Below are 27,953 nucleotides of genomic sequence, written 5' to 3'. Positions count from 1 at the left end.
CTAAAGGGCCTAAATACAGGTAGTTCCATGCCAGACCGGGGGGGGGGGCGGAGTGCACTAATTTTCCCTCTCGATCTTTTGCAGACCATTCTAGGGAAATCCCACCCGGCTCTGGGGCAGCCACTGACATCACTTCTGGTTCCGGTCGGGATGACATCACTTCCGCTACTAGCCTTTAAAGCTGCCATCTTGCTACCTGGAGTTCAGTTCTGTTTTGGACTCGATAGAATGAACATGTCTCTGTTATTGAATAGCTTCTGCAGCCATAATCGATTAAATGGGTGGCTACCCCAAACCTTCTCGATGTCTTTTGGTTGTTCTTCTGACAGTGGCGTAGTCGGCAGGATGGAGGAATCCCTGAAGAGAACGGGACCGGACCTGAATCATGTCCAGGTGGGAGAGTACCTGGGCCGAGCTTTCGGGTGGGGAGTGCGTCTCGGGTTTCGGAAAGAACCGGTGCAGACTCCGCTCCCTTTGTCTATCTCGGGGTCACCTCAATTGAATAGGGAGAGTGTCGTTGGGACACACAGACGTGGGCTGGTCTCTATGGGGGATACGATGGGGACTTATTATGCTCTCTCGGAGGAGAGAGTTGTCCGTTCCACCGGGGCTAAGGTCCCAGAGGACGGTGGACATTCCCCAGACCAGCAGGTGAAGAAAATTAAAAACTGGAGGTTTAACCCTGAACGGTCTACCCAAGAACAGCTAGACCTTCTATGGGAAGAGGTGGCCGGCTGGTTAAGGCCCGCTGAATGTACCACCTTTCAGGTAGTGAAAAAAGTGGCCTGTTTTTTGTTCTTAAATAGCCTGCCAGAGCATTTCGCCCAGCCGGTCTGGGGAGAATTTGCAAACATAAACGAGCTCATTGAGCTCATAGAAACATCTAGGGCAGCCTCGCAATTTGAGAGGGCTGAACGGTCCTTAAGTAGAAGCCGTAGAGATTACGTCCCTCTTACACTGCCCTCTCGACATACACCGGAGTTTGCATCGGAGTCCCCGATCCCGCGGGCGCGGGTCCTCGCTCGGAGGCGAGGCGGAATGTAAGTGGAGAGAGAGGGATGGGTTGTGTGCGCTTTCAAACCCCCTGGCTTTGGCTCATAAAGGTGAGGTCATAGTAAATGGCCACAAGGTAGAAGCCTTATTTGATTCCGGCAGCAACATTTCTGTTGTTGATTGCCGATATGTACTACCGCGACAGTGGTTAAAAACAAAGACCAGAATTACCTGTGTACACGGAGATGTCCGCGCCTATGACTCCGCCCGGTGTTTCATCTGCCACAGAGGAATACTACGAAAACTCGTTGTGGCTGTACATCCAAATCCACCGTGTGCGGTGATTCTCGGGCGGGACTGGTCTGAAATTAAAAGCGGTGCAGTACTGATCTCGCCTTATTCAAAATTAGGCCTAGTAACCGATGGGAATACACCGTCTCAGGTTGTCTCCACACCGTGTACGCAGCCGGTGGAGAGAGATATGGGAAACCCCGAGGAGGACGGAGAGCTTCCCGGCCCGTCGCGGGCGAATACGTCATCAGTCCGCACCTCACCAGAGCGGGACGACTCTCCGCCCCTTGAGGTCAGCCGGGACCCTCTCTCAGATCTGAGCTTTCAATTCAGACAAACACCGGCATCATTTAGAAGGGAGCAGTGGAATGATGATTCCCTTACGTTTGCGAAGAATGTAGTAGTCCTCGCCAACGGCCAACGCACCAATCAGCCCATGCCACAAGGACCCAACTTTGTGTTAGAAAATGACTTATTATATCGGGTCAGTGAACACGAGGGGGGAGTGCGGAAGTTGCTGCTAATTCCACGAACTTTCCAGCGGCAAGTTTGTGAGTTAGCGCACGCCCATCTCCTAGGAGGCCACTTGGGCACCGAAAAAACTTTAGTGCGTATTAAACTCCGCTTTTATTGGCCGGGAATTAACGAGGAGGTTCGCCGCTTCTGTGTTTCGTGCCCGGAATGTCAGCTGCGGCAAATTCCTAGGAGGGACCGTGCTCCTCTCGTTCCCCTCCCCTTAATTGATGTCCCCTTTGAAAGGATAAGGGTCGACATAGTGGGACCCCTGGAACCCTCGGCCCGAGGACATAAATATATATTAGTCCTCGTGGATTATGCAACCCGATATCCAGAAGCTGTCCCATTGTGCTCAGCTAATTCTAAAGCAATCGCACGGGCACTAATGGAGGTCTTTGCGCGAGTTGGAATCCCTAAAGAAGTCCTTACGGACCAAGGGACGCCATTTACCTCGGAGACGTTCAAGGAAACGGCCAAGTTACTCAAAATAAAGCACTTGAGAACCGTGGTGTATCATCCTCAAACCGATGGTTTAGTAGAGAGATTTAATCAGACTCTCAAACAGATGCTTCGCAAGGTGGTCAGCGGGGATGGGAGGAGTTGGGATCAGCTCCTCCTCCTCGTACTCTTTGCCTACCGGGAAGTCCCACAAGCCTCAACGGGGTTCTCACCCTTTGAATTATTATATGGGCGACAACCCCGGGGCATATTGGACATTCTAAAGGAAGGTTGGGAAGGAGAGGCCCTTCCCACAACTAATATTTTGGAATATATCGCACAGTTACGCGATAGATTTGCGAAGATTTGACCCATATTAAAAAGTCACATGCAAGAGGCGCAATCAGCACAGGCCCACTATTACGACCGTGGCACGACACATCCGGGAGTTCCAGCCGGGGGATCGAGTCATGGTATTGGTTCCCACCTCCCACTCTAAGCTACTTGCCCACTGGCAAGGGCCATACGAAGTTAAAGAGCGAAAGGGGCTCGTCGACTATTTGGTGAAACAACCCAATCGTCGACCGAGAGAGCGGATATATCACGTGAACCTGCTGAAACCGTGGAAGGAACGGGACCCTGATCCCACCTCCGGCCAGCCCCGCTCCCTTTTTGCTCAAAGTAATACCCTTAACTTCGGGTCTAATTTAAATAACCGACAGAGGCGGGAGCTAGAGATAGTTATCTCGTCCGTCCCGGAGGTGGTTGATGAAATCCCCGGAAGGACTTCTCTGGTTGCCCATGACATTGTGACTGAACCCGGGGTCATAGTCCGAGAACGCCCGTACCGTCTTCCCGAGGCAAAGAAAGCAGAAGTGGAACTGGAAATCAAGCGCATGCTGGATCTAGGAGTAATAGAGGAGAGTCATAGTCCCTGGTCCAGCCCAATTGTCTTGCTTCCTAAGCCCGACGGAAGTTGGAGGTTTTGCAATGACTTCTGTCGACTTAATCAGGTCTCACTATTTGATGCTTATCCCATGCCTCGAGTGGACGACCTCCTTGAGAGGCTTGGACAGGCAGAATACTTGACCACACTTGACATGACCAAAGGGTACTGGCAGGTTCCTTTAACGGACCCCGCAAAGGGTAAAACCGCGTTTAGCACCCCTAGTGGGCACTGGCAGTATTGTGTCCTTCCATTCGGGTTACATGGGGCTCCTGCAACTTTCCAGCGTCTGGTGGACAAAGTGCTCCGCCCCCATAACACGTATAGTGCTGCCTACCTGGATGACGTCGTCATCTATTCCAGCACCTGGAAGGAACACCTACAGCACGTTGGAGCTGTGTTACGGACATTGGGAGAAGCCGGTCTTCGTATCAACCCAAAGAAATGTTTCTTTGGATTGGAGGAAGCCAAGTATTTAGGCTATCTGGTGGGTCGTGGTACGGTGAAGCCACAGTGCTCTAAAATACAAGCCATTTTGACATGGCCCCCGTCCGCGAACCAAGCGGCAAGTCCAGGCATTTCTCGGATTAGCGGGGTATTACCGCCGGTTTGTACCACGTTTTTCGGAGAGGGCCGTGCCCTTGACTAATTTGACAAAGAAGAGGGCTCCTAACACTGTGGTATGGACTGATATGACTGAGGCAGCCTTCAGTGACTTAAAAAGGGCCCTGACGTCGGCACCCGTTTTAAAGGCGCCTGATTTTTCACGGCCTTTTATTCTCCAGACGGACGCTTCGGACACAGGCCTAGGGGCAGTGCTGAGCCAAAGTGTCGATGGTGCTGAACACCCCATCATGTTTCTGAGCCGGAAACTGTTGGATCGGGAGACCAGATACGCGGCAGTGGAGAGGGAGGCTCTTGCGATTAAGTGGGCGATCACACAGTTGAGATACTACCTCTTGGGTCGGGAGTTTACTCTAGTCACGGACCATGCCCCTTTACAGTGGATGGCCCTACACAAAGAGTCTAACCCGCGAGTCACGAGGTGGTTCCTCGATTTGCAACATTACAAGTTTTCGCTCATTCATCGGAAGGGTTCTCTACACGCCAATGCTGACGCTCTCTCCCGTGTTCACGACCTCTCGGTGCAGGACGCCCGACCCGACGGGTCTGGGCTAAGGGGGGGGGCCCTGTCACACACGTGTGTTTAGGAGACAGCTAAAGGGCCTAAATACAGGTAGTTCCATGCCAGACCAGGGGGGGGGCGGAGTGCACTAATTTTCCCTCTCGATCTTTTGTAGACCATTCTAGGGAAATCCCACCCGGCTCTGGGGCAGCCACTGACATCACTTCTGGTTCCGGTCGGGATGACATCACTTCCGCTACTGGCCTTTAAAGCTGCCATCTTGCTACCTGGAGTTCAGTTCTGTTTTGGACTCGATTGAATGAACATGTCTCTGTTCTTGAATAGCTTTTGCAGCCATAATCGATTAAATGGGTGGCTGCCCCAAACCTTCTCGATGTCTTTTGGTCGTTCTTCTGACAATATATATATATATATATATATATATATATATATATATATATGTATGTCTATATATAAATATGTAAGCTTATAAGTACTGCCTTACTTCTCTTTAAGAAAGGAAGATGTAATGATACTTGATTTAAACGATTCCATGTCTTCCTGGGTTTGCGTAGCTTATTGTCAATATCTTTACACCTGTTTTTAAGACTTACTTACTGAAACGGGCTTTCACGAAAAAAGTTAGGGCTTTGCTACAGGATACACCCTTCACAAGTTAAGCAAGTAAAAATAAAATATATATTTCTGTTTTATTTAAACCTTTTAAGTTCGTATGCATAGCCCCATTTGGCTGTTTAATTTTTTTTTTTCTTTCTTCAGTAATATTTAATCTCCTTAAAAAAAAGAACATATCCATTTTACTTTTTTTGTATCTCTTTAGTAATATTTTAGTGTAAAAGGATAACCAGTATTTAAACCTTTTATGTTACTTTATACATTTATTTTACACAATGTTGAAAAATTAATAAGAAAGCTACATATTTTGGCAGCTGCTGCTTTCATTTTCAATGAAATGAAAAAAGCTCTCCAAGACAAAACGTCAATGAAGAAGAAACAGTTTGCACTATCTAAAAAGGAGAAACCCTCATTTATAAAACTTTGCTGCAGATGACTTAGCTTATTGTCAATATCTTTACACGTTTTTTTAAGACTTATTGACTGAAACGGCCTTTCACGAAAAAAGTTAGGGCTTTGCTACAGGATACACCCTCCACAAGTTAAGCAAGTAAAAATAAAATATATATTTCTGTTTTATTTAAACCTTTTAAGTTCGTATGCATAGCCCCATTTGGCTGTTTAATTTTTTTTTTCTTTCTTCAGTAATATTTAATCTCCTTAAAGAAAAACAACATATCCATTTTACTTTTTTTGTATCTCTTTAGTAATATTTTAGTGTAAAATGATAACCAGTATTTAAACCTTTTATGTTACTTTATACATTTATTTTACACAATGTTGAAAAATTAATAAGAAAGCTACATATTTTGGCAGCTGCTGCTTTCATTTTCAATGAAATGAAAAAAGCTCTCCAAGAGAAAACGTCAATGAAGAAGAAACAGTTTGCACTATCTAAAAATCAGAAACCCTCATTTATAAAAGTTTGCTGCAGATGACTTAACTGAAAATAAATGAATAGTTCCTATGTGTGTAATACATATTTATCTATTTTACTTATGCCTTTATTCCACCAACTTACAACATCTGAGGTACAATTTGTTACATTACTTTTGTTTTTTGCAGCACAGGCAGGTGAAGTGACTTCCTCAGGGTCACACAGTGGTGTCAGTACCAGGATTTGAACTGACAAGCTCCGGGTTTACTGAAATATTACTGAACAAAGAAAAAAAATGAAAACGGGCAAATACGGCTATGCATACAGATGTCCATCCGTCCATTATCCAACCTGCTATATCCTAAATACAGGAGCCAATAAGTACATATGTTTATATACAGTATATATATATATATATATATATATATATATATATATATATATTTATATGTGAATGTATGTATATATATATATATATGTATGTCTATATATATATATATATATATATATATATATATGTAGATATGTAAATTTGTATATGTATATATATGTTTATGTGGATGTGTATATATGTATATAAGTATGTATATGTAGATATGTGTATATGTAGATATGTATATATATATGTATATGTATATATATGTTTATGTGTGTCTGTGTGTGTATATTATATATATAAAAGACAGCAACACTCATAACAATGACAACACAATTACATTGACAATCATGTTATGTTATTTTTAAAATGTTTCCTTTTTTTTTTTTTCATAACCTCTTTAACACACTACTTCTCCGCTGCGAAGCGCAGGTATTTTGCTAGTTTTAATTAAGAACAAAAGAAAACCTCAGAGGTTCGATTCCCGTAAGGGAGTGAAGTGAGTGGCTGGTTACCTACCAGGTAACGCTTATGGTTGGACAGCAAGTGACGTAACATCAGCCACGGTGCCTTCAGTTGTGAGAAGCAGATCATAGAATGATTGAAAATAGTTTTGCATTTACCTTTTTAGTAAAAGGCGAGCTTTTAAGCCTGAGAAATCACCCCGTAAATGCACACGTTTAATTGCACATGTGTTAATATGTATGGTTACACAGTATTAAAAGACAGTGAACAACGTCATTTACCTTTGTTCCCGCGTTTGATAAAAGGCGAGCTTTTAAGCTTGAGAAATCACCCCGTAAATGCACACGTTTAATTGCACATGTGTTAATATGTATGCTTACACAGTATTAAAAGACACTCAAAAATTAACGTCATTTACCTTCGTTCCCGCGTTTGACTCGTGCTGTAAATCTCTTCCTTGTTTTTAGTTCACGTGATTACGTAGGAGGCGTGATGACGCGATACGTGACTCCGCCTCCTCCATTAGAGTATATGGACAAAAAACATGTTCCAGTTATGACCATTACGCGTAGAATTTCAAAATGAAACCTCCCTAACTTTTGTAAGTAAGCTGTAAGGAATGAGCCTGCCCAATTTCAGCCTTCCACCTACACGGGAAGTTCGAGAATTAGTGATGAGTCAGTCAGTCAGTCAGTCAGTGAGGGCTTTGCCTTTTATTAATATGTATAGATATATACATATAGACATCCACATATATATACATATATCAACATATATATACACATACATATACACACATACATACATACACACATATATATATATACATACACATACAGACACATATATATAAACATATAGCAAAATACCCGCGCTTCGCAGCGGAGAAGTAGTGTGTTAAAGAGGTTATGTAAACATATATATACATATACATATATACATATCTAAATATACACATATCTACATATACATATATATATACATACATATACACATCCACATATACATAGATATATACATATACAAATTTACATATCTACATATATATATATATACATATGTACATATATATATACATATAAATATATACATATCTACATATATATATATATATACACATATATATACATATGCACATATATATATAAATATAGACATACATATACAGTAATCCCTCCTCCATCGTGGGGGTTGCGTTCCAGAGCCACCCGCGAAATAAGAAAATCCGCGAAGTAGAAACCATATGTTTATATTGTTATTTTTATATTGTTATGCTTGGGTCACAGATTTGCGCAGAAACACAGGAGGTTGTAGAGAGACAGGAACGTTATTCAAACACTGCAAACAAACATTTGTCTCTTTTTCAAAAGTTTAAACTGTGCTCTATGACAAGACAGAGATGACAGTTCCGTCTCACAATTAAAAATGCAAACATATCTTCCCTCTTCAAAGGAGTGCTTGTCAGGAGCAGATCATGTCACAGAGATAGAAAAAAGCAAACAGATCAATAGGGCTGTTTTTCTTTTAAGTATGTGAAGCACCGCGGCACAAAGCTGTTGAAGGCGGCAGCTCACACCCCCTCCGTCAGGAGCAGACAAAGTGAGACAGTTTGTTTTTCAATCAAAAATCAATACATGCCCTTCGAGCTTTTAAGTATGCGAAGCACCTTGCAGCATGTCATTTCAGGAAGCAGCTGCACAAAAGATCACAACATGAAGATAATCTTTCAGCATTTTTAGACGAGCGTCGGTATCGTCTAGGTGTGCAAACAGCCCCCCTGCTCAATACCCCTACGTCAGGATCAGAGAAAGTCAGCGCAAAAGAAAGAGAAAAGTAAAGAGAAAAGTAAGCCGGGTAGCTTCTCAGCCATCTGCCAATAGCGTGCCTTGTATGAAATCAACTGGGCAAACCAACTGAGGAAGCATGTACCAGAAATTAAAAGACCCATTGTCCACAGAAACCCGCGAAGCAGCGAAAAATCCGCGATATATATTTAAATATGCTTACATATAAAATCCGCGATGGAGTGAAGCCGCGAAAGGCGAAGCGCGATATAGCGAGGGATGACTGTATACATACATACATACATTCACATATGAATATATATATATATATATATATATATATATATATATATATATATATATATATATATATATATATATATATATATATTAGCAAAATACCCACGCTTCGCAGCGGAGAAGTAGTGTGTTAAAGAGGTTATGAAAAAAAAAAAGGAAACATTTTAAAAATAACGTAACATGATTGTCAATGTAATTGTGTTGTCATTGTTATGAGTGTTGCTGTCTTTTATATATATAATATACACACACACACACACACATAAATATATATATATACATATATATATACATATCTACATATACATACGTATATACACATAAACACATCCACATAAACATATATATATACATATACAAATTTACATATCTACATATATATATATATATAGACATACATATATACATACACATATATATATATATATATATATATATATATATATATATATATATATATATATATATATATATATATACTGTATATATACAGTACATATGTACTTATTGGCTCCTGTATTTAGGATATTGCGGGTTGGATAATGGACGGATGGACATCTGTATGCATAGCCGTATTTGCCCGTTTTCGTTTTTTTTTCTTTGTTCAGTAATATTTCAGTAAACCCGGAGCTTGTCAGTTCAAATCCTGGTACTGACACCACTGTGTGACCCTGAGGAAGTCACTTCACCTGCCTGTGCTGCAAAAAAACAAAAGTAATGTAAGAAATTGTACCTGAGATGTTGTAAATTGGTGGAATAAAGGCATAAGTAAAATAGATAAATATGTATTATACACATAGGAACTATTCATTTATTTTCAGTTAAGTCATCTGCAGCAAACTTTTATAAATGAGGGTTTCTCATTTTTAGATAGTGCAAACTGTTTCTTCTTCATTGACGTTTTCTCTTGGAGAGCTTTTTTCATTTCATTGAAAATGAAAGCAGCAGCTGCCAAAATATGTAGCTTTCTTATTAATTTTTCAACATTGTGTAAAATAAATGTATGAAGTAATATAAAAAGTTTAAATACTGGTTATCATTTTACACTAAAATATTACTAAAGAGATACAAAAAAAGTAAAATGGATATGTTGTTTTTCTTTAAGGAGATTAAATATTACTGAAAAAAAAAAAAAAAAAATAAAACAGCCAAATGGGGCTATGCATACGAACTTAAAAGGTTTAAATAAAACAGAAATATATATTTTATTTTTACTTGCTTGACTTGTGGAGGGTGTATCCTGTAGCAAAGCCCTAACTTTTTTCGTGAAAGCCCGTTTCAGTCAATAAGTCTTAAAAAAAGGTGTAAAGATATTGACAATAAGCTAAGCAAACCCAGGAAGACATGGAATCGTTTAAATCAAGTATCATTACATCTTCCTTTCTTAAAGAGAAGTAAGGCAGTACTTATAAGCTTACATATTTATATATAGACATACATACATATATATATATAATTAATTAATTATTAATTAATTATTAATTATTATATATATATATATATATATATCTATATCCGAAGCCATGCAAGCACACTCTTGAGAATGCAACGTATAGTTGTACAGAAGAAAAGCAATCTTGCCTCAAATGAATGGCAACCTTTTGTAGGTCTATGAACTTAATTTAAACTTTAGGTTTACACAGTGCTTTCTTTCCGAAGTACCTGCACTCATGAATATGTCTGTATGTGTCAGTCGGTCAAATCCACGCGCTTCGCACCGGCGAAGTACCGCTTTTAAATTTTTATTAAGAAGAAAAGAAAACCTTTTTAAATTGAGGGAAAATATACTAATAACAGTTTGTTACGGATCTGTTTTTTTGTGAAGCTGCCTTCACTCGAGTGATCACTTCGAGCTGACTTGTTGGCCAACTATAAGCGTTACCTGGTAGGTAACCACCCATACATTCAGATTGTGAATCAGACTACGAATGCCGTGAATGTAATTACCCCGATCTACATGTTGTCAAATAAACGAACCACACGCCGTGGCGCAATTTTAGGGGCTTCGCCTGTAGCGCTGACGTCCGAGGTTCGATTCCCGTAAGGGAGTGAAGTGAGTGGCTGGTTACCTACCAGGTAACGCTTATGGTTGGCCAGCAAGTGAGGTAACATCAGCCACGGTGCCTTCAGTTGTGAGAAGCAGATCATAGAATGGTTGAAAATAGTTTACTGTCAAATAATGCAAAGAGTATGCGACACGTCTTTCCCCCTTATTCTTGGCTCATCAGGCGTACACACTCACTGCACTCGCTTACGGTAATCGAACCTCGGACGTCAGCGCTAGAGGGGCTTCGCAGCGGTGAAGTATTGCTTTTAAATTTTAATTAAGAAGAAAAGAAAACCTTTTTAAATTAAGTCTTAAAAAGAGGTGTAAAGATATTGACAATAAGCTACGCAAACCCACCAAGAAATGCAATCGTTTAAATCAAGGTGCGAGTCGAAAAACACCATCCCATAATATTAGTTAACGATTAACACATTTCTATATGTATTGTAAGCATACAATACAACTGATAATATCTTGCGCTTATTTATCTGTTGTACCGACATTTTTGCGCGTTTAACGTCTGAAATCTAACGTGGTTTGTGCCCTTCAGAATGAAAACAGTTTGCATTTACCTTTTTAATAAAAGGTGAACTTTTAAGCCTGAGAAATCACCCCGTAAATGCACACGTTTAATTGCACATGTGTTAATGTGAATGCTTTCACAGTATTAAAAGACACTCAAAAATTAACGTCATTTTCCTTCGTTCCCGCGTTTGACTCATGCTGTAAATCTCTTCCTTGTTTTTAGTTCACGTGATTATGTAGGAGGCGTGATGACGCGATACGTGACTCAGCCTCCTCCATTAGAGTATATGGACAAAAAACAGGTTCCAGTTATGACCATTACGCGTAGAATTTCGAAATGAAACCTGCCTAACTTTTGTAAGTAAGCTGTAAGGAATGAGCCTGCCAAATTTCAGCCTTCCACCTACACGTTAAGTTGGAGAATTAGTGATGAGTGAGTCAGTCAGTCAGTCAGTCAGTGAGTCAGTGAGCGCTTTGCCTTTTATTAATATGTATAGATGAATTCAACCTACATTAGGGCAAGTTCCTTTAATATTGAGCAAGCTCAAGATAAAAGTTTAGGAACATAGTATTTTCATATACAGTATATCATACATTTTTAATTTGATTTTTTTTTACTAACATTTTATTTAAAAGGCAGAGAGAGAGAAGAGGTTAGATGATGTGGAGATAGTGAATCAGGAAGTGCAACGGATTAGCAAGGAGGAAGTAAGGACAGCTATGAAGAGAATGAAAAATGGAAAGGCCGTTGGTCCAGATGACATACCTAAGGAAGCATGGAGGTGTTTAGGAGAGATGGCAGTGAAGTTTTTAACCAGATTGTTTAATGGAACCTTGTAAAGTGAGAGGATGCCTGAGGAGTGGAGAAGAAGTGTACTGGTGCCGATATTTAAGAATAAGGGGGATGTGCAGGACTGCAGTAACTACAGGGGAATAAAATTGATGAGCCACAGCATGAAGTTATGGGAAAGGGTAGTGGAAGCTAGGTTAAGAAGTGAGGTAATGATTAGTGAGCAGCAGTATGGTTTCATGCCAAGAAAGAGCACCACAGATGCAATGTTTGCTCTGAGAATGTTGACGGAGAAGTTTAGAGAAGGCCCGAAGGAGTTGCATTGCGTCTTTGTGGACCTGGAGAAAGCATATGACAGGGTGCCTCGAGAGGAGCTGTGGTATTGCATGAGGAAGTCGGGAGTGGCAGAGAAGTACGTAAGAGTTGTACAGTGGTGAGGTCTGTGGTAGGAGTGACAGATGCATTTAAGTTGGAGGTGGGATTACATCAGGGATCGGCTCTTAGCCCTTTCTTATTTGCAATGGTGATGGACAGGTTGATAGACGAGATTAGACAGGAGTCCCCGTGGACTATGATGTTTGCTGATGACATTGTGATCTGTAGCGATAGCAGGTTGAGGAGAGCCTGGAGAGGTGGAGATATGCTCCAGAGAGGAGAGGAATGAAGGTCAGTAGGAACAAGACAGAATACATGTGTGTAAATGAGAGGGAGGTCAGTGGAATGGTGAGGATGCAGGGAGTAGAGTTGGCGAAGGTGGATGAGTTTAAATACTTGGGATAAACAGTACAGAGTTGGACGGTTGGGAGACAAAATCAGAGAGGTGAGATTGCATTGGTTTGGACATGTGCAGAGGAGAGATGCTGGGTATATTGGGAGAAGGATGCTAAGGATAGAGCTGCCAGGGATGAGGAAAAGAGGAAGGCTTAAGTGAAGGTTTATGCATGTGGTGAGAGAGGACATGCAGGTGATAGATGTAACAGAGCAAGATGCAGAGGACAGAAAGATATGGAAGAAGATGATCCACTGTGGCAACCCCTAACGGGAGCAGCCGAAAGAAGAAGAAGAAGATTTAAAGGTAGTAAAGTTCCATTGCTGTCTCACAGATGTACACTGCATTCCGAGTTCACATCCAATACTTTTTTGTTGTCCGTGTGGAGTCTGTACGTTCTCATCATGTCTGCTCTTTTGAGGACTTTGCATTTCCACCCACACTTCTAAAGATGTGAGTTTTAAGTTAACTGGTTATGTGTGGGCCCTGCAAACAAGTGATGTCCTATGTGGGGCTGCTTCTGCACTATACCTAATACTACTGGGATTGGATGGAGCAGATAAAAATGTTATGCATTTCTCCAGAATATTTTGTGTGCTCAATATTTATAATACAGCTCTCCTTCAATGTAATTTAATGGAAGCAGTAGTTTATTTTAATTCCACAGATTCATTTTATAAAGCATTTTAGGATAATTACCATGTGAATTGTTTTTTCCTGCCTTGCATGTGAGACTAATGCCAGATAAGCTGAACAGTTTCCTATAACACTTAATTGGATACACAATTTTAATAAATACATAAATGGATTTTAGGAGGATAATTCTAAATGCTACTGTAACAGCATTTTATATTACAAATAGTAAAACTTGTATAGTATTTTTTATAAAAATGTAAACTTCTATAGCAACACTACACTCTTAAAAATAAACGTGCCAAAGTAGATTTTCAGAGCAGTGGCATTGGGAACTTTTACAACCATCCAGAAGGTTCCAGAAAGAACCAGTATTTACATCTGTAACAGGCTAAATAAATAATTATAAAGAGATAACAGATTTGTGAAATACCAATGGATTCCTGATGTTAAATGAATTCTTGCTGCATACAGTAATATAGGGTAAGGTCATGTTTTCTAATCTACTACTATACATTAAAGATTTATATTTTGTACACATATTAGCAACTTTTTCAAAGGCCAAAGTACAAATTTTAATATGCAAAAGACCATTCCTAGATTGAAATGGCTCTTTGTCAAACAACGGTTCTACAAGGAACCACACAACCCAGTTAACTGCCACTAAAGAACCGTTATTTTAGAATTTACAATTTTGCATACAATTGTTGATTGCTTAATGGTTTTAAATATTTTTGTATCTAACATTCTAGTTATTTCTCTCATATATTCACTACATTAATTAGGCTGGGCACAGAAAGACAGCCTGAAGATTTCCAAAACTTTCTATATGTTTGCTTTGTAATTGCTAAAATGTGAATATGGTGAAAAGTGTGAATAAGCAGGGCTGCTTGACATACAACGTGTTAAAACAGGTTCACTTTAAGCTAAATACAGCAATTAGCAGCATGCAAAATATTGCTTGAAGCATGGGGAAAATTTTACGACATAGAAATGCCTGCAGGCACTTTAAACTACTTGGACAGGTGTGAAAATATGTGTTTTATCATATTTTTATAAAAGTAAATTAAAATCTGATGAATTTTGCTCTCAGTAATTTATTACATGTACTTCTAGTTTAAACAAAATACTTGACATTCATAAATCCTGATGATCCAGATCCAGGCGTACACATATAGCAAAGTATATGGCAATAAATTCCTAAATCACACATCTGTCTGGCCATTGTCTATTTTAAGATGGCATGCAACCATTCAGTGGACCTACAGCAGGTAAAGTGTATGTATGGGCAGCAGCAAGTCGACAGAGTTTTCAGTCGTTGGCTCATTGTTGGTTTGCTGGTGGTTAGCCGCTCAGTAGTTAGCGGCTCATCAGCAGCTTGTAGCTGCTAGAATGCTAGTGGTAATATTTTACCTATGGTAAATGTGCACCGAAAAATAGCTAAAGACATAATTGATTGACAGTTTGGTAAATTTCCGTCAATACAAACAAAACAACTATGCAATTTAGTCCAATATATTGTGTTAATATTTTTGCTTCAATTTAATGTGAACTAGACAAATTGTTTTGACAGCAGGTAAGGGTTTTAAATTGGGACAACTGAGAAATGGGCCACTGACAATATTAAGTGAAACAAAAATTTCTGATAAACCAAAGATTAACTACAATTTAAAACATATTAGATTTTAATGCACATCAATATTAAAACCATTCAGTTGCCTGGATCTTATGGGAGCATTTATTAATTCTTTGGGGAAAACACTTCTATAATTCAGTCATTTTTACTGAGAATCAAAATGTTTTAAAGACTCTCTCAAATGAGAAGTTTAACACTCGCTCTACTCAGCGGAACCCCTGTGGAGTTTTTACTCTGGCAGAGTGAGAGGTGTATTTCCTCTGTGGAGTTTTTGCACTGTCTTTTATGGACAGTAGACAACCCTGACTGGACCCAACAACAAAAGACTCAGAAAAGTATCCTGGGATGTGCCCAGAAGTTTTCAGAGCCTAGAAACGCCTCTTTATGCTCAGAAACAACCAAATATCTCAGAAGCTAGCATCATAAATTATCTTATTCAGTTATATGCTGTTCCTCTCGTTGGCACGAGAGTTCGAAAATGCAAGGTGAACTACTCGTTTACAGTACATAGAGAAGGCTCGCTCTTTAAAATTCAGCAGCACATTTTTAAAAGAACGAAGACAAAGATAGTCAGTGAAGCATGTAAGAGTTTCATTTACTTTGTACAAATAATCAATTTAAAAATACACAAGGAGAACTTTCAAAACTTGTGCAGACTCTGGCTCTATGAGGCAAGATTAACAACTCTGCATTACCTGTACAAGCTGGTATAAAAGAAGCTGCATGAGTGACGGCGCCAGCACAGGCGGCTCAAGGATGAATGACATGTGTTGCCAAATGGTAAAAGCGGCAGCTGAAATAATTAAATAAGCTTCATTCACAATGAAAAAAATATAAGCCATCTTAAGTGTATGTTTTCCAGTTATTATTGCCTGGCTATCTAAATAACACAGAAAGCAATTGACATCTCTGCATCAGCAATCGGGGTAAGTACTACTTCACTTTACTTGACTTTAAGTAATAACTTTTTGATGTTTTTTTCAGATTTCAGAAGGCTCATGACTCTTTGGCATTGGTCAGAAAAAGGATCCAGCTTGGACACTGATCCAGGAAGCACAAAGAGGAGATATTGATATATTGTTTTGTGCTAACCAGAAAATCTTATTTTAGACCAAATCTGCAGTATAATGCAACACTTTCAAGTGGTGAAGATGATGACACCTCACTAGCAGACCTGCGACCTCCAAGATTTAATAAAAGTAAGATGTCAGTTTTAACTGATAAATACTAAATAATTAACATGTGATATTTGTGCTGAGAGGTATACCAGTTCATATCGAAAACCGTTTTTTATTTTTGTTATGATATGGATTTTTCTTATACCGCAATACCGGTTTAAATAGCCTGAACAGCGTTCGGAACGGGCGCAGTTGGAAAATATTTAAGGGGGGACCTTTTTCACTGCTACACCGCTAAACACACATGCAACGGAGTACATGTGTTAGTGGAGGTACTGAGCAGTGAAAATGGACAGAGAACATTTCGAAACTAAAGCTGTAGCAGACGATAAAGTTGAACATGATGACACAGAAGAACTTTTGCCGAAAAAATCTGGAGATTTTGGTTTTAAGAGGTCAGATGTGGACCAAACAACTATTTACTGCAAATGCTGAGGAGCTAAAGTTGTCGCCAGAGGCGGCAACACGAGCAATTTGCTGCACCACCTTAGCCGCAAACATGCTTTGGAGTACCATGAATGTATGGAACTAAGATTGGCACCCTCCACGTCCTCAGGTAAAACTGAAAAAGCTAGAGGACACTCGAGTCAGATGTTACTTGTAGATGCATTTGCTAGAGGTACTGCCTACGACAAAAAAAGCAAGCGGTGGATCGAGATAACCAACGCCATTACAATCCATATAGCTAATGTGTCAGTGGACAGAGATTGATAACATTAACAGAATGTGTAGCTGGTTTACAAAAAATATTTACTCTTTATTCCTTTTCTAAGACATGTTCAGTGCAATACAACTTTTGACAAGCACCTCTGAATATTTTACTAAGTCTAAACACTTTGGATGGTTAAAAATATGTTGTCAAAATTATAGTTTAAGTTGTTTGCAAAATTTGTTCAATAAAAAGGTTCTATATTTTGACAGCAACTGTCATGCAATGTGATTCCTTCTCTTCATTAGTGCCACCCCCTTGAAAACTATCACTTTATGGGGCCATGCAAACCTGTATTAATAGTTGTGTGCACATTAAAATGTTTTTTTGTACAATGTACAATTCTCATGACAGTGGAATAGGTTATTCTTAGCCAGTCTACTGCAGTAATTGCAGTGGAAAATGTGGTGAACATCCACTCATGCATGGGGAAAAAAATACCGTTGAATACCGTGAAACTGGTATAATTTTGAAAAATACCGTGATATAGAATTTTGGTCATACCGCCCAGCCCTATGAGATATGTTTAATTTCTATTTGTTTGTTTTTTTTATTACTTGGATAGAGTATAACAAAGACAGCATCACGAAACCTGTTAACTCAGAGGCAGAAAAAATAGTGCTGCCATTGTGATTGCAACTATTCTCAAGACAAACATGAAAAGATAAAATAATGATGTCATCACTAAGGAAATACACTGACATATGCATTTTGGTAACCCTGCTTACCACTCCGTTTGGCCATCCATTAGGCATGACCCTCCTCATACTGAAGGTAGTTTGTCTGTGCTCAGTACACTGTGTGTGCTCTGTATACATTCTGTTCATTCATTCAAAAGAAAAGGTACATGCATGTTTATGTTAAATCAAGATATTTCAACCACACTTTTTTCTTTTCTTTTTTTTTTTTTTTTTTTTTTTTTTACAGGATCCTACCAAACATACAGTCCCACTAACAGGTCAACCTTTTTACAACATGTAGGTATGCAAGTTCTGTGTGGCCTACTGCTCAACTATATGTTTTTTCCAACAAACTACACAGTGTTTAATGAGTGGACTGATAATGCATGAAATAAACATTTGCCCTCCCCATATTGCATTACAATAGTACACATTTTGTCTTTCAGGTTTAAGTTGCGCTTTAAGGACCACATCACCAAAAATGGCTGCCCACCTGAAAGGTAATTCTATACTGACACATCCAAGCACCAATGGATATTATAACACTTTCATGTGCTGTGACAAAATATATATTTTTTTAATTTTATTTATATAATTGCATAAGAAAAGGTTACATCAGAAAACCAATGGTAACTTCACATTTTGATAATTTCTCATTCAGGGCCAGTAGTCCCACCATGAACACTAGATAAGTAGGTTGTGACTGATGTAGTAATTCTCAAGAGAAAGATTAAATAATGGTGTCATCACTATAGAAATACACTGATGTATGCATGTGGGAACTTTACCTTCACTTTACAGTATTATAACTGTCAATCAAAGTTTGTCATATTAATTGCTAAGTTATGTAATGTGGCTTTAATAGGTTATAATTGGGCTGGATAATAGGGGATCCCAGCCGAACCTGTCTGATCAAAATGCACTTGCCAGTGAGTTGTGTGTACACATAACATACTGTATAGTAGACAGAGTAACAATCTGTTTGCACTTTTGAAATCTTGGATATAAAGTGGGTATAGGAAAGAATCTCCCACTTTGAAATATTCCCATTTTTTTTTGCATTACAGCCTTACATGAAAACACACACAAAAAATATTTCTTCCCAGCTTTACTTACTCAATGCAACCTATAACATCCAAGTGAAAGATATCACAGCTAGAGTTCAGAAAAATTATTAAAAAAACCATAAACAAGACATACTGAGATTAATAAAGGATCGCCCCCAATGACAATATTTTGTTGAACCACCTTTTGCTTTAATGACAGCCTTTGCACATCTAGATTGAGCAATATTTGCCCACTCTTCTTTACAGAACTGTTCAAGTTCAGTCAAATTGGATGGTGAGCGTTGGTGGACTGCTATCTTAAAATCTATCCACAGATTTTCAATGGGATTTAGATCTGGGCTTTGACTGGGCCACACAAGAACATTCACTTTTTTCTCCTTCAGCCACTGTGTGGTCAATATTGCTGTGTGCTTCAGGTCGTTGTCGTGTTGAAAGGTGAACATTCTGCCCATCTTCAACTTTCTGGCAGAGGGTAGCAGGTTTTTGAAGAATTTGACAGTATTTTGCCCCTTCAATTTTTCCTTCTACCCTAACGCGAGCCCCAGGCCCTGCAGCAGAGAAACACCCCCACAACAGGATGCTGCCACCTCCAGGCTTTACTGTAGGTATAGTGTGTTGTGGATGGTGAGCTGCATTGGATTTCCGCCAGGTATTGAGGTTTTGGTATTGAGGCCAAATAGTTCAATTTTGGTCTCATCTGACCATAAGACCTTTTTCCACTTGGCATCAGAATCTTCAAACTCAAACAAGCCTTAATGTGGCCTTTCTTGAGAAATGGCTTTTTCCTTGCGACCCTCCCGAACAAGCCACAATTGTGGAGCGCTTGTGAAATTGTTGTGACATGCATACAATGACCACTCTTTGCCATAAAATCCTGTAACTCCTACAAATTGGCCCTTGGTAGCCTCTCTTATCAGTTTCCTCCATGCTCTTCCATCCAGTTTGGAGGAACGGCCAGATCCAGGGAGGGTTCTAGTAGTACCAAACACTTACCACTTCTTTATTATGGACTTTACTGTGCTCCTTGGTTTGGTTCCCAGGTCCTCCCTGCATGGAGTTTGCATGTTCTCCCCGTGTCTGCGTGGGTTTCCTCCGGGTGCTCCGGATTCCTCCCACAGTCCAAAGACATGCAGGTTTGGTGCATTGGCGATCCTAAATTGTCCCTAGTGTGTGCTTGGTGTGTGGATGTGTGTGTGCCCTGCGGTGGGCTGGCACCCTGCTTAACAGATTAAAATTGTCCTCCTTTAACATCTTGGGGGAAACTTGTCTGCAGTGGGCTGGCTCCCTGCCCAGGGTTTGTTCCTGCCTTGCGCCCTGTGCTGGCTGTGATTGGCTCCAGCAGACCCCCGTGACCCTGTATTAGGATATAGCGGGTTGGAGAATGACTGACTGACTGACTGACTGTGCTCCTTGGGACTGATAAAGCCTTTGAGATTTTTTTGTATCCATCTCCTGCCTTATGTCTGTCCACAACTCTATCCCAGAGATCATCTGAATGAGGCTTGCCACCCATAATCTGTTGTTTGCTGTCAGTTGCATTACCAAGCAAGGTAATGCTCCAGGAACAGCAGCTTTTAATGCTTCACTAACCACACTGATTACAATTGATCACAGGTGGAAGCCAGTAACCATGGTCTACAATGGAAATGGTGATTACTTACACCTGATTGAGTTTACAAATATTGTTTAGGAGTAGGGGTGATCCTTTATTAATCTCACTATTTCTTGTTTTTTTATTTTTTTAAATTCTTCTGAACTGTAGCTGTGATATCTTTCACTTGGATGTAATAGATTGCATTGAGTAAGTAAAGCTGGAAAAAATATTGGTTTGTGTGGTTTCATTTAAGGCTGTAAAGCAAAAAAAAATGGGAATGTTTTGAACAGGGCGATTCTTTTCTATACCCACTGTATCTCTTTTTACATTACACATTTCTACAGAACAACAATGACAGTGATGAGGAAAATGCAGGAGAAGCTTACCAGCAAGCTCTATAACATCACACAGAAACTGTGTAACATAAAAATAAGAACAAAACTGTACGCTATATTAGAAAAATATTGCTAATCTTATTATTCATATTTTACATTTTACATGTAATGTATGTGCATGCATATACATTTTACTTTATATATCAGGCTATTTTTGCAAATTTCTTATATGGTGTTAAAATGTCTGTTATAGGTAGGCCTTATTTCAATATTATTTTCTTAGATCACTATGCTATTTTATTTTATTTTTAGGATACATACTTTTGGGCTGTGTTATGCCTTTATTTTCTGTACAGTAGGCCAATTTGTGTTATAACCCAGCCACAGGGGATGCACAAACTAATGCATTTCTTCGTGCCAGTCCCAAGCCTGGATAAATGGGGAGGGTTACATCAGGAAGGGCATCCGGTGTAAAATTCAACATCCAGAAAACAATACAGATTTTTTTTTTTTTTCTTTATTTTGCCTTATACAATTTCTTGTATTAGGAATTTGTTAGTTTTCGCATACCCCTTGGGGTCAGAGCGCAGAGTCAGCCATTGTACAGCGCCCCTGGAGCAATTACAGGTTAAGGGTCTTGCTCAAGGGCCCAGCAGAGTAGGATCTCTTTTGGCAGTGACGGGGATTCAAACCAGCAACCTTCTGGATACCAGCACAGATCCTTAGCCTCAGAGCCACCAAATACTAGATTAGTCGAGTCCCGTGTTAACAATGACCGCCACCAGTACGATTAGCCAACAGGGTGCTTGTGGAAATTGGGCTACTGATGGCCAAAAAAGGAGAAGAAGAGGGGGGAAGACGTGTTCAGAGGAAAGAGGAGAGGAGGAAGGTAAAGAGAGTGGAACTGAGGGTAGATACTTTCAGTGTTGGCAGTATGACTGGTAAGGGGACAGAGTTAGCCAATATGATGGAGAGAATGAAGGCTGATATATTGTGTGTGTAAGAGACTAAATGGAAGGGAAGTAAGGCCAGGTGGATTCAAATTGTTCTATCATGATGTGGATGGGAGGAGAAATGGGGTAGGGGTTTATTCTGAAGGAATAGTATGTGAAGAGTGTTCTGGAAGTGAAAAGAGTGTCGGACAGAGTAATGATTATGAAGCTGGAAATTGGAGATGTGATGATGAATGTTGTGTGTGCATATGTCCCGCAAGTTGGGTGTGTGATGGATGAGAAAGAAGATTTCTGGAGTGATGGACAGTGTACCCAAGGGACTGAGAGTGGTGATTGGAGCAGATTTCAGTAGACATGTTGGTGAAGGGAACAGAGGAGATGAGGGGGTGATGGGTAGGTATGGTGTCAAGGAGAGGAATAAAGAACGTCAGATGATAGTGGATTTTGCAAAAATGATGGGCATGGCTGTGGTGAATACATATTTTAAGAAGAGACTGGAACATCTGCGGTGGGCTGGTGCCCTGCCCTGGGTTTGTTTCCTGCCTTGCGCCCTGTGTTGGCTGGGATTGGCTCCAGCAGACCCCAGTGACCCTGTAGTTAGGATATAGCAGGTTGGATGATGGATGGAGAGGAACATAGGGTGACGTGCAAGAGTGGAGGAAGATGCATGGAGGCAGATTATATCCTAGCAGAAGAGTCAATTTAAAGGAGATTAAAGACTGCAAAGTGGTGGCAGGGAAAACTGTAGTTAGACAGCATAGGATGATGGTCTGTATGATGACGCTAGAGATCAAGAAGAGCAGAAGAGTGAGGGCAGAGCCTAGGATCAAATGGTGGAAGTTGAAAAAGGAAGACTGCAAGGTTAACTTTAGGGAGGAGGTAAGACAGGCATTGGGTGGCAGTGAAGAGTTACCATACAGCTGGGCAACTACAACAGAAGTAGTAAGGGTGAAAGCAAGAAGGGTGCTGGGTGTGACATCTGGACAGAGCGAAGAAGGAAAAGGAAACATGATGGTGGAATGGGGAAGTACAGGGGAGTATAAGAGGAAGAGGATGGCGAAGAAGTGGGATAGTCAGAGAGATGCAGAAAGTAGACAAAGAGATAAGGCGCAAGGTGAAGAGAGAGGTGGCGAAGGATAAAGAAAAGGTGTATGATGAGTTGTATGATAGGTTGGACAGAGCAAGGAGGAAAAGGAAACATGATGGTGGAATGGGGAAGTACAGGGGAGTACACAGATGAAGAGGATGGCGAAGAAGTGAGATAGTCAGAGAGATGCAGAAAGTAGACAAGAATACAAAGAGATAAGGCGCAAGGTGAAGAGAGAGGTGGCGAATGCTAAAGAAAAGGCGTATCATGAGTTGTATGATAGGTTGGACACTAAGGAGGGAGAAAAGGACCTGTACCGATTGGCTAGACAGAGGGGCCCAGCTGAGAATGATGTGCAGCAGGTTAGGGTGATAAAGGATAAAGATGGAAACATATTGTCAAATGAGGATGGGAGGCTAATGAATGAAGAGAATGAGAGAGAGAAAGAGAAGGTTGGATGAAGTGGAGATAGTGAATCAGGAAGTGCAACAGATTAGCAAGGAGGAAGTAAGTACAGCTATGAAGAGGATGAAGAATGGAAAAGCAGATGGTCCAGATGAAATACCTGTGGAAGCATGGAGGTGTTTAGGAGAGATGACAGTTGAGTTTTTAACCAGATTGTTTAATGGAATCCTGGAAACTGAGAGGATGCCTGAGGTGTGGAGAAGAAGCGTACTTGTACCATTTTTTAAGAATAAGGGGGATGTGCAGAGCTGTAGTAACTACAGGGGGATAAAATTGATGAGCCACAGCATGAAGTTATGGGAAAGAGTAGTGGAAGCTAGGTTAAGAAAGGAGGTGATGATTAGTGAGCAGCAGTATGGTTTCATGGCAAGAAAGAGCACAGCAGATGCAATGTTTGCTCTGAGGGTATTGATGGAGAAGTACAGAGAAGGCCAGAAAGAGTTGCATTGTGTCTTTGTGGACCTGGAGAAAACATATGACAGAGTGCCTCGAGAGCAGTTGTGGGGAGTGGCAAAGAAGTATGTAAGAGTTGTACACGATATGTATGAGGGAAGTGTGACAGTGGTAAGGTCAGCGGTAGGAGTTACTGATGCATTCAACATGGAGGTGGGATTACATCAGGGATCATCTCTGAGCCCTTTCTTATTTGCAATGGTAATGGACAGGTTGACAGATGAGATTAGACAGGAGTCCCCCTGGACTATTATGTTTGCTGATGACACTGTGATCTGTAGCAAGAGTAGGGAGCAGGTTGAGGAGACCCTGGAGAGATGAAGGTCTCTAGAGAGGAGAAGAAGGTCAGTAGGAACAAGAGAGAATACATGTGTGTAAATGAGAGGGAGGTCAGTGGAATGGTGAGGATGCAGGGAGTAGAGTTGGCGAAAGTGGATGAGTTTAAATACTTGGGATAAACAGTACAGAGTAATGGGGATTGTGGAAGAAAGGTGAAAAAGAGAGTGCAGGCAGGGTGGAATGGGTGGAGAAGAGTGTCAGGAGTGATTTGTGACAGACGGTTATCAGCAAGAGTGAAAGGGAAGATCTACAGGACGGTAGTGAGACCAGCTTTGTTATATGGGTTAGCGATGGTGGCACTGACCAGAAAGCAGGAGACAGAGCTGGAGGTAGCAGAGTTAAAGATGCTAAGATTTTCACTGGGTGTGACGAGGATAGATAGGATTAGAAAGGAGTACATTAGAGGGTTGGCTCATGTTGGATGGTTGGGAGACAAAGTCAGAGAGGTGAGATTGCGTTGGTTTGGGCATGTACAGAGGAGAGATGCTGGGTATATTGGGAAAAGGATGTTAAAGATTGAGCTGCCAGGCAAGAGGAAAAGAGGAAGGCCTAAGAGAAGATGTATGGATGTGGTGAGTGCAGATGTAGGTTGTGGGTGTGACAGAGCAAGATGTGAAAGACAAGAAGATATGGAAAAAGATGATCCGCTGTGGCAACCCCTAATGGAAGCGGCCAGAGGCCAATTTGTGTTACATAAAGGCTGCAAATGTATAATCTTTGCTGTTTGATTCTAACAAAAATATATAAAATTTTAATAAGTGTGTTAATCCACTTAGGTCCACAGATCCTTCAGTTAAAATCATTAAGTTTGCTGATGACACCATCATTATTAGTCTAATTACTAATGGCAACGAAACATTATAGAAAAGAGGTGTCTCGTCTTTTGTCCTGGTGTGCTTCCAACAACCTAGTGATCCATACCTCAAAACAGTGGAACTGGTCATTGACTTTCGCAATCAGCAGTTATATCCTCTCCGACTAGAAATTAATGATTCTGCAGTCAATAGGTTGGAATCCTTCAAATTTTTGGGCACAACTATCACAAACACTCTCAGCTGGAACCTTAACACCACCCACAGCATTAAAAAGGCACAGCAGTAATTGTAATTCTTACAGCAACTAAAAAAATTTAATATTTCCCAGCCAATCTTAGTTCAATTTTACAAAGCCATAATTGAAAGTGCAATCACATTCCCCATTGTTGTCTGGTTTGGTACAGCAACAGCACAGTCCAAAATTAAATCTTCCATCTGTCGCAGACCTGTATACATCTTGTGTCACTAACCATGTCAAAAGGATCGCCACTGATTCATCACACCCTACTCATCACTTATTTCATAAACTCCCCTCTGGTAAACAGTTCATGTCAATTAAAACTGAAACTAACAGACACCACAATAGTTTCTTTCCCAGAGCTGTAGCCCTCTCAAACCAGTAACCTAGCCTGACATCTTTGTATACTCATGCATTCTGTCAGATACTGTATTATGTGTGCAGTATATGTACTGTACATGTATTTGTGTGCATGTGCAGACACACTGCACACTCACTTTCACGTGTACCTCATCATTTGCTCATCTCCTTTATAATTGTACTATTCTGAAAACTTGTATGAAGTTTTTTTTTTTTTTTTTTAAACTTACGCTATTTATATGTGTACTGTTGTGTTCTGTTCCTGTACATTAAGTACTGGCAAATAAAAGTGAGTTTCATTGTCTGGATAAATATTTGCCCACATGACTTGGGGACAATAAATATTCATATAGTGGCTTAATGGGTGGACTTCTGCTCTCCTGCTGCCCGAGGACTGACTGTCAGCCCCCCCACTGCTGCCACTAACAGATCGCCAAGAAGTCGCCCAAATACCGATGGGCTGAATTACAGCAGACCACTGGTCGTGGCAGCTGGTGGACCACTGTTTCGGCCGCTGGCAGTCCATTAGTAGTCCGCTGGAACTTTGCTATCAGGAAAGTACGCAGTTTTATTTCTTCAGACAGTCCGTGGAAATGTAAGGCATTCGCCACATTTCCAGGCCGATTTCAATTAGCAACGTATCCTTTCTCCGTCCATCCATTTTGGAAAATGCCATACATTTACAGTTCGCGATGGTGAACTGTATAACCCCGTTGGAGAAAAATTGCCATTGAATTACTTCTCATTTTCAATTCATCTCAGTTCCTTTAGAAATGTCAGTTGACGGTAACAAGGCGTACAAGTTAAAATGTAGTTTTCCGGTGTTACTTTTAATAAGATGCCCGTCTTCTTAATTATTCGTCTTCCTCCCTCGATGCCTTTATGCTTTACTGCATAGACACCTAATTTGGCAACATGCCTCAAGTTACGCTCACCATTAATAAATGTAAATCTAATTGACGCAAGCAATTTTGCTTCCGCAGTCAAATGGGCGACCTTGTTCCTACTCCGCTATTCTCAAAGTACATGGCACAACTCGTAAGCTGTAATTAAACTATAGCATTAATTGTATTTTCACCAAAGGTCATTTTCTCAACAACGACGATAGGAACAATTAAGGTGAAAATCCAAAACGAAATTGACAGTGCGCTGTAAACAATACTATCGAACGAGTTTCGCGTCTAGTAAAGTAAATCCCGGCACTACAGCGCAGTCGCCAGTGCTGCTGCTTCACAGACTTCGCGTCCTGCTGGGTTCAAATTCTGTGTTCTAGTGTTGTAGGTTTTAATTTTACACGCTCTACACTTGTGTGAGAAGGTTTTCCTCCAATACTTTGTATTTCCTCCGTTGTCATATCCAGCGCCTTAGGTTAATTAGTGTCAGTAAACTGATCTGTTGTGGTTTTGAGTATGAATGAGCCTTGCGATGGACCAATACCCCAATATTGTCGGTTTATAGGATCCCAGTCCTAGCGACACTGAATTGAAATAAGCGGATTAGAATGTTATGCTGCAGAACTACGAGAAATGGCTAATAAGTGCAAACGCTTTACCTGGTTTGTGCAGCTGAGCACACCCACAGCGTCAGCGCGACGATACAAATGTTAGTCGTTCTCATTGTAATTTCAGTATAATCGTTCAAGCTTTCCTCAACAGGCCCAGAGAGTATTCTGTCTCTTCAGAACTCAGACATCACTTCCTTAGTCGCAACTCAGTTTATTTAATACACAGTTTAATTTGGCCGCCTTTCCTGAGCAAAGCGTCGCATCATTGGCTCATTGTCTTCTCAAGACCTGGGACGGCACAAAATGACTAGCTGTCACATGTGTCAATCTATCTCGCGGGTTCATACTGCTTTTTTGTTTGCGTCTTAGTTTCAGCGAAGATTTGCTTCTGCGGAAGTTCTCCGAGAAAAACATGAAAAGATTTTGTAAGGCAACACAAATAAAGCACAATCGTAAAGATATCATTTGCATTACGGTGAAGTTAACGCTAAATAAAAAGACTAATTGTGAAAAAAAACTGTCATGCTTAAAATCTACAACCTCAATCCATCCATTTTGTAATTGGCTTACTCATTTCTGGGTCGCAGATGTCTGAGTATATTCTGACACTGGGCACCACCACTGAACAAATCACTTGGATATCACAGGAAGTGCGTTTTCACCAGGACTTTCTCATATTTTTGGTTTCTCTCCAACACGCATACGTTGGAAGAACAGGCAAACTACACACCATGTGCCTGGTCCAGGATTTGCACATTATGATTCTGGATTTGTTAGGCAACTGTGCTAAACAGTGCATCATCCATTCATCACAGAGATGTTAATGCTTATTAAACAAAGTAACAAGATTGTTTGTGTGACTGCCTATTGCAGTAATTTGAGTTCTTTGTCATTATGTTTAACAGTTTTAAAGAAGATTTAAAAGTCCTTCCAGTAGCTGCAGTGAATATCAAGGGAATACTCAATGGTTTGGAGATTAGAAGTGCTGCAAGAATTAAACAGGCTGATATTGAATAATCGGAGAGAAG

At 40.4% G+C, this 27,953-nt stretch overlaps 1 protein-coding gene across 1 annotated transcript in view; it reads right to left on the bottom strand.

The window, feature by feature from the left end:
* Window positions 1–27,145, bottom strand: part of LOC114660743 (cathepsin D-like) — an 80,936-nt gene extending 53,791 nt beyond the window's left edge. Inside the window, exon 1 of the mRNA XM_028813636.2 lies at window positions 26,974–27,145. Within this exon, the coding sequence (XP_028669469.1) occupies window positions 26,974–27,038 (65 nt within the window). The 5' untranslated portion in view covers window positions 27,039–27,145. The remainder of the gene's footprint in view (window positions 1–26,973) is intronic.
* Between the last annotated feature and the right edge of the window lie 808 nt (window positions 27,146–27,953).

Source organism: Erpetoichthys calabaricus, chromosome 11, assembly GCF_900747795.2.
Source record: "Erpetoichthys calabaricus chromosome 11, fErpCal1.3, whole genome shotgun sequence".
Classification (NCBI taxonomy): Eukaryota; Metazoa; Chordata; class Cladistia; order Polypteriformes; family Polypteridae; genus Erpetoichthys; species Erpetoichthys calabaricus.
This window is presented reverse-complemented; position numbering and strand designations above follow the sequence as displayed.